Source organism: Mchenga conophoros, linkage group LG6, assembly GCF_057382185.1.
Source record: "Mchenga conophoros isolate Kocher_MC1m ecotype Shallow Benthic linkage group LG6, M_conophoros_male_GT1.1, whole genome shotgun sequence".
NCBI classification, from domain to species: domain Eukaryota; kingdom Metazoa; phylum Chordata; class Actinopteri; order Cichliformes; family Cichlidae; genus Mchenga; species Mchenga conophoros.
This window is the reverse complement of record NC_140531.1, coordinates 12801373-12814917: the sequence shown is the minus strand read 5'-3', so window position 1 is coordinate 12814917 and position 13545 is coordinate 12801373. Positions and strand designations below refer to the sequence as shown.

Genomic DNA, 13545 nt, shown 5'->3' with positions numbered 1-13545 from the left:
TGTCATTCATCTCTTATGTAAGCATTTGTCATCATGTCGGACTGTGCTCTAATTTGTTTTTCTTTGTGAGTCATCCCAACAGTTGGTTTGCTGCTGCATTTCCCTTTGTTTGTTCTGGTGTGAGATCTGTTCATACTATTATTATTATTTAATCCTCCTTTTGTAGCAATGCATACATTCTGTCTCGATCCTAACACATAGTAAAACTCTAAGAATAAAAACAAAACAAACTTTTTACATTTCTACTTAGCATAAAATGCTTTCAGTGTGACAACTAGAAAGGATGTGGCATTTCACATTTGAATCTGAGAAGTAAAAAAAATGTAATTCTGCAGCTTTACACCCCCTGAGAAAATACATACAAGCAGAAGCTTTTCTTTTCCCTTTCCTTTATAAAAAAGTATGAAAAGGAAAACCTTCCTGTCCCTATTTTTTGAAATGTCATCTTTGCATTTCAATGGAGAAAACACGTCACCCCTTGCTTCTTCCACTGGGAAGACATTTTCTATTGACAAAGATTTTTTTTATATATATATTCCTTTGACAAATGCATATGATAATTGCAGAAGCTGTTCCAGCTCTAAGAAAATCAGTGGCAGACACACTGCCAGATTGAATTGAGTCACCACTTTACAACACATCTGGAACTGACAGTTACAAATCAGTCAAGATCTGGAGTATAAGATCCACAAAACACAGCCTCCTACAAGGCACCATTTGTACAGCTTGACAGGTGTACGCAGAGTTAATGGTTTTTGTTCAGTGTTTGAGATGAATTCTGTCACTGTGAAGAATATGAAGAGGAAGAATGTGTGGTATGTTTTACACATGAAAACTGTAAGGATGGTAATGTTTACCACTGATAAGTGTAAGTATCATGGGTGCAAAATGGCGAAAGAGGAGGTCGAATCAAGATTGTACCTCGAAACAAGCCAGAAATGACAAATAATGATCACAATGACGCAGTAGGCAAGAATAAAAGAGATGACTGAAAAGAGCTACAATACTGTGCAAAAGTCTTGAGCAACTCCCTTTTCTTTATATTTTGCTAGAAAATGGAAAGTGGGTGGATGAAGGCATACAAACATACATGGGAGTACAGTACAAACTTCTAACAAGTTTGAACTGCCTTAGACATTTCTTTGGATTTTTGCTGCCATTTGTTCTCTTCTCTGTAAAAATGATCCCATGCTGCTTCAATGATAAGATAAGATAAGATAGAACTTTATTAATCCCTCGGGTGGGTTCCTCTGGGAAATTCGACTTCCAAAAAAAGCACAGCAACGACCGAAGTTACGATGTTGAGGTCTGGGGAGGCCAGTCCATGACTGATCGTATCTATTGTCTGCTTTTCTACCCCGGTATGCTTTTAATTCATTGGCAGTGTGTTTGGGATCATTGTCATGCTGATAACAATGATGGTATTGCATTATGGATCAAAATCTGTTGATTTCGACCTATAGTTCCATTTATTTTGACAAATCTCCAATACCACCGACTGAAATGCTGCTCCAAACCATGACAGACCCTCCACTGTGTTTTACAAATGGCTGTAGACCTTCACTGTGATACCTCTCTCCTGATCTGCTCTGCTGACAATAATTTCAACCAAACATTTCAAACCTCATTTGATTCATCACTCCACGAGACCCATTGTGAGATGGCATTTTATACTTGAATGATCTATAGGTAAGTGTTAAGTGACAGACAAAACATTCCTCTGCAAATGGACTGAAATTTGTGAAAAAGCGGCCAATTTCTCCAAAAAAACATTTGAAAGACCCTCAGAAATCCTAGAGAACTGCCCAGAGAAATAGCTGCAGGCGTTTCAAGATGGCTGTCGTTTTTGTAGAGATTTCCTTCTGGTAGGATTTTTTTTTTATGTGAAAAATCTATTTCAACTTTAGAGAAAAATATTAAAAATGAAAAAGAAATGGAATTTTAAACGGAAATGTCAACAGCGTTAAAATTAAGGAAAATAACTGGATAGCTGCAATAAATTGCAAAATCGTATTTTAAGTGTTACTCTATAAACATGCCCCAAAGGTTTCATGAAAAAAATGGAACATTTATTTTAAATATTGTCCTTTTATAATTGTCAATTAAATCTCTTTCAGCTCAAAAGCTACAAAGATGCATGACCGCGACAGCGTTACTTCGTGCTGCGGCACCGCCGCCGGAAGTGTATGTCAAACGGGTTAAAAGCCAGTTGACGAAGGCTAGCTAACCGTAGCTGTCAGCCGGGTCCAGTCATTGTGTAGGGATGGAGGTTACACGGAAAAGTAAGTAGCCAGACACCGTTTTCAGCGATTTACGGACTTTTTGTCTCACCATACATTTCACGATAGGATGAAATAGACTAGTGGTATGACAGATATTCAGTACTGAGCAGACTGAAAATGAACATCCCAGCGTGAGTGCTGCCTGCGAGCGAGCTACCCAGCTAGCTTGATAGCTGCAGTGTGTTCAACTGCTGGCTAGCATTGCGCTAGCATTCTGATACTGACTGACTGTTTCCTTCTCTCAGATTATAAAGACTGCTTAAACACTGTGTACAGCGCGATAGAAGAGGCTGACTTCCTTGCCATCGATGGGGAATTTTCAGGTATCCGTGTCAGAGCTGTAGCAGACGTTGGTATTGAAGTCCCCAGCATTATATGTGGAAACTGACTTTTTTTTTTTTTTTATTGTTTATTTTAAAGGGATAAGCGACGGTCCTAATGTCAGTGCACTAACCAATGGACTGGACACACCGGAAGAGCGATACACGAAGCTTAAAAAGGTTAGCAACGTTGAGAAACGCAGTTTATGCATATTAAATAATACTGCAACCTCCATACACACAATTCTAGTTGGAACCTCTACTTCTTTTATGGTCCTGCAGTAGCTTGAACACTTTCACTTTTCCGTTTATCGTTTGAACGTGTTAACATGTGTTTCTCTCCATGCCTGCAGCATTCCATGGACTTCCTCTTGTTCCAGTTTGGTTTGTGTACCTTTAAGTACGACCAGGCAAAGTCAAAGTGAGTGGTGTCTGTTTGTTGAATACAGTAAATGTGTTATTCTAATTGGTGAAACACAAAAATAACTAATCAGCTACTGGACTCCCATTAGTTTGCTGGGGTCTGGTCCTTTACATTGAAGTGCACCATAATGCATAAACCACAGATGGCCTCTGGTCAAGTGTAGGCATACTGTTTTAGATTCAGACTTATCTACTGATATTCTCCTCCTTGGGCATTCTCACACTTAAAGCCGGATTATGAAATGGATCACTGCCCACAATTAGGCCCAAAAGCCTCCAGGCTTACTACATGCCCATTGCCTTGTACCATTTCAAATGAGGGTCTGGGACAGTGCAATTTCTAGACACATTATCATAATCTGTTTAGGGAAAGAGGTGGTTGGAGGCCAAAATTAGAGCAACTGTGTCCAGTAATATTAGGCTTGTCGCTTTTGATATGGTTACTTTAAAGGTGGGGACCAGGCCTGTGACCACTCAGTCAGGTGTTGTCTTCAAAACAACTCTGGTGCATCAATATGGCAATAAAAGATGAAGCCAGTCTGCTGTTGCGTGACCAGCTTCTCTTTGTGGTAATACAGAGAATAACCATGATAAATCAGGGAAACTGGCCAATGCCAGTTGCTGATTGCATAAGCGAGTATTCACATCAACTACTTGCAGAGTGTAGCCAGAATCTCATAGATTGACATGGGTGCAGGCATTTTTTTATTAATTCGTTAATGTATGCTATTCCTAGTTTTCCTTATTTATTTCTACTTACAAGGAGGTTGATGTCCTATTTTGGCCTTTGGTCCAAAAATCTATCTTTGAGCCATTGTTTGGTTTACTTTTGTGATGCATACAGTTTAAACCAATTCTCTGTGCATTTGTGCATGTGAGATAATGTTAAATCCAGGTTCTGAAGACACTGTAATTTTTGTGTATGTGTGTGTCTGTATACCTTGCAAAATATTTGTCAGTAATGCAAGACATTGTAGCAATATATAACTGGGGCCCAGTCTCCCTGTGGTGCTTAAAAGATGTATAGTGCTTGAACCATATATATTTCTGCAGGTTATTGCAATAAACTCCCAGGAACTTAAATTATTTCTCCTCCCCATTTCCTTGCTCTGCAGGTACATCACAAAGCCCTTTAACTTTTATATATTCCCTAAACCGTTCAACAGGACATCTCCTGACATAAAGTTCATCTGTCAAGTGAGTATTGTTCCCCACATTATTGAATTGCTTCTTAATAAGCAACTGGGATATGACCTTTTGGATTCAGAGAGATTTCGATGGTTTAAAAATGGTGCTTCATGAAATGCTGGTTCAGCTGCAGAAAGCTTTAATAACAGTATTAACACAAACACATTTTGTCATTTCAGAGTTCCAGTATCGACTTCCTGGCCAGTCAGGGATTTGACTTCAACAAGGTGTTCTGTCACGGTGAGTGCAAAAAAATGGGTATGTTAGTGAATCAGAATCATTCTACATCAGCAGGCTTTTACAATATAAATGGAAGCCTGTGTACTTTGAGTTGCGCGAGAGGGAGAGAGAAGCCTGTACTGCAAAGTGTAGAAAAAAGGGCAGAAGTCGTCCAGCTGAAGAAACTGAAACAAGGGTCTGAGAAGGAAGCCAGAAAAGGTGCAGCTTTAAAATAAGTTTTCACAGGACGGATGATGGTCAGTCTCCAAAGAGAAACACTGCAGTTATCAAAAAACATCTGTATCCTTCGGCATCTGTGGAATACTAGAAACTAATTAAACAAAGTTATATAAGTGGTGACACCCAGCACTGATGGAAGTCATTTTTAATAAATGGTAATAAGATTAATCATAAAATAAACATGCATCAGGGCACCATCATCCACTAGCTTCTTCCCAGTAAAGGTTTTAATGGTGATTACAGGAATAGCACTGCTGTTTTGGACACTAGAAACACGGTTTCTCACTGTCTTGGTAACGGCTCCACCTCTTTGCTCTTCGCTGTGTGTAAACAGTCTCCGGCTGCACGTTAAACTGCAACGGCGTCATTGTCACTGCTACTGTTGTTAGCAGGGGTTTGTTTTTTGGGATGGGCTACAGAGCTTCGTGTTAAAGGAAGCAAAGAATTTGTGTTGAATTCTTTATAGTATGAATCGTATTTAATTCTGAGCATTTTTTTTTTTTTCTTTTGGTTTATGGTTATTTTAGAAAGCTGTAACAATGTTGTAGTAAAATCAGTGCTCATTTGAAAGAAGTGAGTACATTTTCTTAGACTGCTAAATCTTCATCTGTTTATCTGTATGGTCTGCGGTCATCTTCAATTCATTCATCGAGTACGAACAAATTCAGGTACAAATGTTTGTGTGCACATTGTGAATGTGGCCCATTGCTGAAACTTTTTCTTGTGGCTTAGCGCACACTCCAGAGCACAAACCACACATTACAACTATGCCCCATTTACGCCCAGTGAACCCTGCTTGAATCATGTTAATCAACAACCTGTGGGTCTCTCTCTATTTTCACGTTGCATTCTTTCTGTCTCAATTGTGCGCCTGCAATTTCATCTAATCTCAATGTGCAAATTAGTTTGGCACAGACGGCTGATTTGTCAACAAACATTGCACGTCCCAGGCAAGCAGTGGACCAGCAGTGCACAATAGCGTGACTGCTGCTACCTGGCCTTCCACAAATGCAGTTGGGATGAATCGGTTGCATTATATTACGTGCATTAAACCTCATCTGGATACACATTCCATGTTTGTACACGCTGCACAATAAGCTCCAGGTCACTGCAAAGTTTAAAAACGAGGCTTTGTGGTATTTTAAAGGAATCCCCTACCTAAATCAGGAAGAGGAAGCCCAGCTGAGAGAGCAGACAGAGGAGAGGAGGAATCAGCATGCCAATGGTGTAGGGACACCATCCTTTATCTCCCCATCATCCTCCAAAGGCTCTTCACATGTACCTGAGGAACATAAAGATTTCATCAACAAAGTTGTGTAAGTGCTGCTTCAGTTGTTTTCTTTACAGCATCAAATGAGTTCTTTGATCATGTTTTAGCTTTTGGTTGATGTCCTTGGTGGTGTATTGGTCAAGGAAGCCACAAAGGAAACGTTGTTTGCTTTTGAATACTCTACAATCATTTTGTTTTGTTTCCACTACAGCGAGAAGGTTGAGGCCCTCATGGTTAACTCTGAGAAGACTTTGGACCTGGAACCATGCACTGGGTAACTGGACACTCTTCTAGAAAAGCTGCATCTAACCCAAACTTTTGTTTTCACCATGTAAATTTCATTTTATTTCTACTTTTGCTTTCCAGATTTCAGCGAAAGCTGATATACCAGACGCTGAACTGGAAGTGAGTGTTGCTTAAAGCCCTGTCTTTGCTCTGACGGTCTTGCTTGGCTTAAAGATTAACATTTGTCTTGTTCCTACAGGTTTCCAAAGGGCCTGCACGTGGAAACTGTGGAAACAGAAAAGGTATGCTTATATTTTGTTTGAAGCTGTTTTTTCACTTTTTGCTGTTTTGTGAACATTTGAAAATACATATTTGTGTCTTTGCAGAAGGAGCGATACATACAAATCAGTAAAGTTGACGAGGAGGAGAGGAAGCGGAGGGAGCAGCAGAAACTAGAGAAAGAGCAGGCAAGCTATCAAATGTTTCTTGTGCTAATTGTCAAGCTTGTATGAAATTCAGAAAAACATGTTGTAGCTTTATGCATTTATAAAACTAACCGAACTGAATCACCTCCCCCTGACAGGAGGAGCTAAATGACGCTGTTGGTTTCTCCAGAGTCATCCATGCCATCTCAAAGTCTGTAAGTCTAGTTTTTCACTTACAGATTTATACACAAATATAGACTGAGGCTTTATACCAACATGCAATTTTGTGAGCAAAGTTTTGTTTGTTAAAGAATTTCTTTTATAGTGTTGCGTTTTTCTTTTTTGTTTTTTTTTGGGTTTTTTTGTTGTTGTTGTTGTTGTTGTTTTTTAGAAGATTTTTAAATTTGCGCCCATAAATGTGACATTTACAGAACCACTCTTTCTGACTTGCAGGGTAAACTGGTTGTCGGCCACAACATGCTCTTGGATGTGATGCACACCATCCATCAGTTTTACTGCCCTCTGCCTGAGGTATGTTTTGCATATTTTAAATATGGAGCTAAAATGCATTTTCGGTACAAGAAATGGCAATTTCAAGCTTGGTATGAGATGTATGCATTATTTAAGGTGGTACTTTTTTTTTTTTTTTTTTTTTTTTAAAGGATATTCAAGACTTTAAAGAAGTTACAATGTGCGTCTTCCCAAGGTAATGTTGTTAAATTTGGGGGTTTTGTCATTACAGCAGGGGTTTTGCATTACTTTTTTATTTGTTTGCTTTAATTGATTGATTTATTCACTTGCAGACTTCTAGACACCAAATTGATGGCTTCCACTCAGCCATTTAAGGTAAATCATTTGCTTAAGTGCTTTTAGTGGATCGCTGTTGGTCACTAAGATGTATTGAAAAGATGGGGGTGGGGTAACACTAATTTATGTTTTGTTTACTTTCCATCTGTGAACCCATCAGCTGAACTGCTGACTTACCCTCATGAGGCCCATTTTTCAGGCCTTCTGCTACAGCCAGCCAATATCTAGGCTACAATTTCCTATTTTTAAAACTCAGTCTTAATTGGACAGTGTTCAAAATTCAATTCGTCTTCTGCTTCATGTAGACTTTTTTTTCCTGGATGTAGGCAGTTACTTTGAAGTCTTCATCTAAGGGCAACAGTCTCCCTGAAAGGTTAACACTGTTACCCAGTATGATGGCTGCATTGCCTGCTAAGTCCTGAGTGGCGACACCTTCAACATTTCTGGGTTATCCTGCCCGAACTCTAAACAAGTGCCAGTATGATTTATATTGCTGTTGTGCTGACCTGCAGTTTTGGTAGTAACAGTAGCATTAATAATAACGTTTGCCTACACAGTTAGAATTCTGCTGATATCCAGTTAGTCAAGAGAGCTCAAAATACAAATGGAAACAAAAAGCTTCTGACATCAAACATGTCACCCCCACATCCCTGTGATGTGGTTGTTTGAGATTAGTGTCCACTAAATCTGTGTCAACCTGTAAATTCCCGCTGCTCTGTAAGTACTTTAAGAGCTCCCGTGCCTTAATTTCTCTGGTGTCAACAAACTTGACCACAAGCTGATTATGATTTTAAGTAGGGCTTATTAAGACAGTTTTTGTAATTGGGTCTAATTATAATGTGATGGTACAAGTGGCTAGAGCCCTCAATCAACTGAAGATATCATTTGTGATTTGTTGTAAATTATAAGTGATCAGGGCGATAATTGCACGTTCTTTTACATTTCAGGAGTTGATCACAAATACTTCTCTGGCAGAGTTGGAGAAGCAGCTGAAGGAGAGCCCCTTCAAGTCACCACAAGTTGGTGAGTAAATAAAGCAGACTCTGTCTGAAATGCAGTGACTGTCCAGAAACCCCGCTGACACACTTTTGTCTCTGTGCTGCTGTTCTCAGAAACAGCAGAGGGCTTCCCCAGCTATGACACAGCCCAGGAGCAGCTCCATGAGGCGGGTTATGATGCCTACATCACTGGCCTTTGTTTCATCGCCATGGCCAATTATCTGGGTAATCACTGATTCTTTTCACACAGAAAGTTTCAGTTCAGATATTTGATTTTAAACTTGGCGTTTCCCTTTACAGGTTCTTTCTTGACTCCGCCCAAAGCATACATCTCAGCTCGTTCCAAATTAATTGAGCCTTTCTTCAATAAGTAAGTGATTTCATAGATTTGATTTGCTTTAAGTGTTTTATTTTGATTTACATTTTTATTTTAATAAAACCTTTTTAATACTTGTTTTCTGTTATTAAGGCTTTTTCTGATGAGGATTATAGATATACCCTACCTCAACATCACAGGACCGGATTGTGAGTAAAGTACTGCAACGCAACATGACTGTCACTAATGGTCTATTATATTATCTTGGTTTGGACTCACTAATTCCAAAGTGTTTTTTTTATTTTTTATTTTTTATTTTTGTTTTGGTTTTTTTACAGACCAAATGTTAAATTTTGAGCATTTCTTAGAGCTGCGGCGGTATTAAACCAAAATAAACTGAAACAGCTTAAATATTGTTAGACTCACCCTAACACAATACAAAGTTAAGTTTCAAACATAAAATATGCTTGGTACAAATTCAAACTGCAGCTCGTCCACGTCATGTTTGTCTTTCTTCCCTTCTTCTTGCACAGTGCAACCCAAGAGAGACCATGTCCTGTACGTCACCTTCCCAAAAGAATGGAAGACTAGTGACCTCTACCAGCTCTTTAGTGCCTTTGGTATGTCACAATTTAGCCCATTAATTCTGCTTTTAAACGGATATTAGCAATTCTTTATAATTTACCCTCTGCTCTTTATCTACTCAGGGAACATCCAGGTTTCATGGATAGATGACACGTCTGCCTTTGTGTCCCTAAGTCAGACGGACCAGGTACAGATAGGTGAGTGTGACGCTTTAGCTAATCACAAAGTAGTAAATAGTCTTTCATAAATGTTTCAAACTGTGCTTTTTTTTTTTTTCTTTTTAATTTAAACACAGCTATGAACACCAGCCGCTATGCAGAGAGCTACAAGATCCAGACATATGCAGAGTACATCCAGGGAAAGCAGCAGGAAAAGGAGAAGCAGACAACCAAAACATGGGGAGAAGACAGTTGGGTGAAGCCTCACTACACCTGCTCCACCACTTCTGGGTTTGGATATTCCAGGTACTCGTGCAATGAATGCTTCACGTTGTACATTTCCTGATGAAATTCTGTCCATTTTTCTCTTCTGTAGTATTTTCTTCAGATTTTCACAGGTTGTGTTTACATGAAATATTCTGCTGTTGTAGGATGAGGAAGCGAAGCATCAGTCCCATGCAGGGAGAGCAGGGAGCTGATGATGCTCAAATTACAGATGGCTGGAGTCACTACTCTTATCCTGATACCACAGGCACCAAGAAGATGAAAACTGATGGTGTGTGAATACGTGTGTTCATCTGTACTGTTTTTGTTTAGTTTTTTCTCTGTTTGGTAGTATGCAGCAGGATTCCCCTAGGAAAGTACTTAGTAGAGGATGAGAGCAGGTGGCATGGTGAATGATAATCACTGCCAAGGAGTTAAAGTTAAGCAAGCCTGGGTACTCTAGCGCTAGATTAGTGTAATTTTATTAATATTGACCTGCTCCAAAGCAGAGATGTCAAATGACTTTGATGACATTATTCCCAAAGATATTTATGGTGAATAGTGAGGGAGTGCATATACTAATAAAAGCTCTGTCTTAATGCATTTTCTACACACACGCTGTGTCCCATTAAATGATAATGAATACTCTGAACTATAATCTTGGGTCTTGTGCACTGTTGTCACTGTTTCCTAGATGCGGCAAATACTAAAGCTGTCGAGAGTAAGACATCCGAGGGATGGCTGAAGACGACGTAAGTAAAAGCAGCCATCATTTATGCTGACACTGTCATGTTTGTTGTGATTTAAGCCTCTTATGGTTGCTGTGTTCTGCAGGGATCTATCAGATTCACCTGGGCTAAGTCCAGCCCCTGATGATGAGAAAAGCCCAGAGGGTACAAATCCAGGCAATGACGCTGATGGGACTGTCCCTTGGCAACAAACTCCAACAGTACACAAGAGGAAGGGTCAAAAGAAAAAGAAATCTGAAGGTGCGTTTTAGTTTTTTGATACCGGTCCATTAACCTTCTTTTTTTTGTGTCCCGTTTGGATCTTTAGCCATCAGAATTGTTGTCTTAAGGCCAAGAAAGATGCCAAGCGGATTTATTACCGGTCCATTAACCTACTTGCAGGCCTGGAACAAAGATTCTCCTCATGTGGTTTTTAGTTTTTTGTTGTTTTTTTTTTTGTTTTTTTTCTTCTTTATTTATTAAATAATGGTTCATCGTCACATTTAGATGTTCTGGAAGTAAAAAACAGGACCAGGTCAGATTCAGGCTGACTCACTGCTTTGGGCTCTTTGTAGTGTTGTCAAATATAAAGATGTGTAGCTAAAATCTGCTTAGCTGTGCCCTTTCCTAAGTTAACTACTCCCTTCTTTTATCCTAGATAAGAATAAGACAAACTAAATATCGTGTGTGTGTGTGTGTGTGTGTGTGTGTGTGTGTGTGTGTGTGTGTGTGTGTGTGTGTGTGTGTGTGTGTGTGTGTGTGTGTGTGTGTGTGTGTGTTAACTTGAACAGGGCAAAATAGGAGTTTCAGAGTGAGACCATAGGTGTATCTACTAAAAAAAAAAAAATCTCAGGCAAGTTCGAATCCCAGTGGCCTTGACCTCAAGGTCAGAGGTCAAGTTTTCTGAAAATCCTGTGAATGCAATAACTTACACTGGGTGACGTAGGATTATGAAATTGATATTGCAGGAGGCCAAGAAATGGCACTGAGGGTGCCAGTATTTTTGTGTTATGTTCCTTTATGCCATCTTTTTGACATTCCAGAGAATTGGGAGAAACTGGAATATGGTGGGAGTCAGGTAGGGAATACTTGACAAAGGAGATCTGCTTGTAGTTGATCTCATAGAAATAATATAGTTACCAAATATACTTGGACTATAGTTTGTTTTTGTTTTGTTTTTTTCTTTCTTTCTTTTCTTTGTTGCTGGGAGTCTCATTTGTGAAAGCTGAAATTAGGTGAGACTCTAAGGGTTCACAACAGCCTGAGGATGTTAGTAAGGGATTACATGGCAGTTTAAGGAAGGGGAGGACTAACGGTAAAAAATAAAACTGTACATTTATCATATACTGTTTTAATATGACCTGGTGAATGTAGACACTGGGAGCAAGTTGTTGGGTTTTTTCAGTCATGTGAAAAATGTGCATCTCTCCTGTGCAGGTGCTGAATCTACACCAACGCTGTTCGAAGTCCCAGAAGTCTGGTAGCGAGAGGTGAAGCATGTAGAGGCCGCTGTCTCATACTGGGCTCCTGCACAGTCTCTCTTCCTAAGCACTTGGGATATTCTCCTTCAAGGTCGTACAGTACTATATTCATTTGTTCATCCAACAGCTGTGGATACCGTGTCCATAGCTACCAGCCAAGCTACATAACTGGACTACTGACAGAGAACACAAGCCATAACAGCAGCTGCCATATTTTGATCCTACATCAGAGGAGCAGGCAACTCCTCTGGGTAAACACACACAGATGTACCACCAGATCTTTAATATCGAAATTATTGTTCATTTATTCTCTGATGTGTTCAGACTGGTATCTGCCACCACATCCACGTTGTCACTTTGGAAACATTTACACGTTTTAATGACGGATACCTGTAGTCAGTCTTATTTTTGTGAGTGTGAGTTGTGAGTGTGAGAGTTTATGCATGTGAGGGACATGTACATTTTTCTCCCGTCTTTGTATCCCTGTGAGTCATAAATTGTGAGATATACCACTTGACAGGTCCTATAGTTTACAAAGTCAGGGTTATTTAGTATTTTAATGCAGTCCAATATTTTTTCCATTTTTAAAAAAGTAATGAGAGGTGCTTGTATTTCCTTTTTTTTTTCTCTTGTACAGAAATGATTTTTCTTTACCTTTTTGTGTTGAATGTTTTGTAACCGTGTCAACCTTCAGCTGTCTGAGTATGTTCTAATGCAAAAGGTGTAAGCGTTAAAATGACGTATACATTTTTGTATGAGAAAGTTTAAAAATCCTTGAATATTTCCTTGGAAAAGGGGGAAAAAATTAAAGAATGTTTCTTACTAATTGTTTTTGTCTCATTTTCTTAAACAATTGTTAAATAGACTTTTTTTTTTTTTTTTTTTTTAAACATTCCTCATGATTAAATTGACTACTTCTGATTATTTTTGATGTTGTTGAATGGAAAACATGCCTGAAATTATTTATTATAGCAGAGGAATTTAATTTGGTGACTTGGCTTCAAGATCCTCCCACGTTGTTAAATATTGCACTCAATTTCTGTGTATACACCCCCGCAGCCTATAGGAGGATGCTGGGGTGGTGGAAGGCTTGAAACTGCTCCCAGAGGGGGAAGATGGGAAATTCTGGAGCCTAAATGGAAACTTGAGAGTTGTGTTGATTCCCGATTCTTGTGTTATCTGTCCAGCTTGCAGATCTTTAAAATGCAAAATCATTCAAACCCCATGAGGCTTTCAGAATCAGTTGAGGGGTTGGTTGTTTGTTTGTTTTCTTTCCTTGTTTTGTTTTTTCCAGAACATGTGTTAAAGCCTTACAAAATTGTGCCTTCATTCTTTAAGTACATGGCCCTGTATTGAATATTTGTCTTTTGGGTTTTTAAGAACAGGTGCCACTTGTTTTTTTTAAGGGTAAATAAACACATTTGAGCTCTGTTTGAGAACACAGTTAAATCAGTTATATATCCAAAGTGTTGGACATCAGCGTCATGGAATATATTAGACTGGAATTAAAAGCGCAGCAGTGTAACGTCTGTGACATGATTGTTTGTTGGGGCGTTTGGTAAAAAGTCACAGGGAGACCATCCTGTCCCTTTTAACATCATAAATGATCTGACCCT

General features: G+C 39.1%; 1 protein-coding gene across 1 annotated transcript; it reads left to right on the top strand.

Moving 5' to 3' along the window:
- The first annotated feature begins 2167 nt into the window (after window positions 1–2167).
- parn (poly(A)-specific ribonuclease (deadenylation nuclease)) lies at window positions 2168–12755 on the top strand. The gene is made up of 26 exons (XM_085276272.1): window positions 2168–2282; window positions 2528–2605; window positions 2703–2782; window positions 2956–3023; window positions 4141–4222; window positions 4393–4453; window positions 5820–5988; window positions 6154–6216; window positions 6309–6347; window positions 6427–6469; window positions 6554–6634; window positions 6751–6807; window positions 7046–7123; window positions 7255–7298; window positions 7396–7438; window positions 8347–8422; window positions 8512–8622; window positions 8698–8767; window positions 8867–8922; window positions 9247–9333; window positions 9421–9495; window positions 9594–9762; window positions 9888–10012; window positions 10415–10472; window positions 10555–10709; window positions 11886–12755. Exons 1-26 carry the CDS (start codon window positions 2264–2266, stop codon window positions 11930–11932), a joined length of 2034 nt encoding a protein of 677 aa, XP_085132398.1. The 5' UTR covers window positions 2168–2263; the 3' UTR covers window positions 11933–12755.
- The last annotated feature ends 790 nt before the right edge of the window (window positions 12756–13545 follow it).

What these genes read in the sequence shown, in the direction of transcription:
- parn (XM_085276272.1), top strand. An exon ending in TCTGGGTTTGGATATTCCAG is followed by an intron (nt 9,763 to 9,887) that starts GTACTCGTGCAA and finishes CTGCTGTTGTAG; the next exon opens with GATGAGGAAGCGAAGCATCA. An exon ending in GAGGGATGGCTGAAGACGAC is followed by an intron (nt 10,473 to 10,554) that starts GTAAGTAAAAGC and finishes TGTGTTCTGCAG; the next exon opens with GGATCTATCAGATTCACCTG.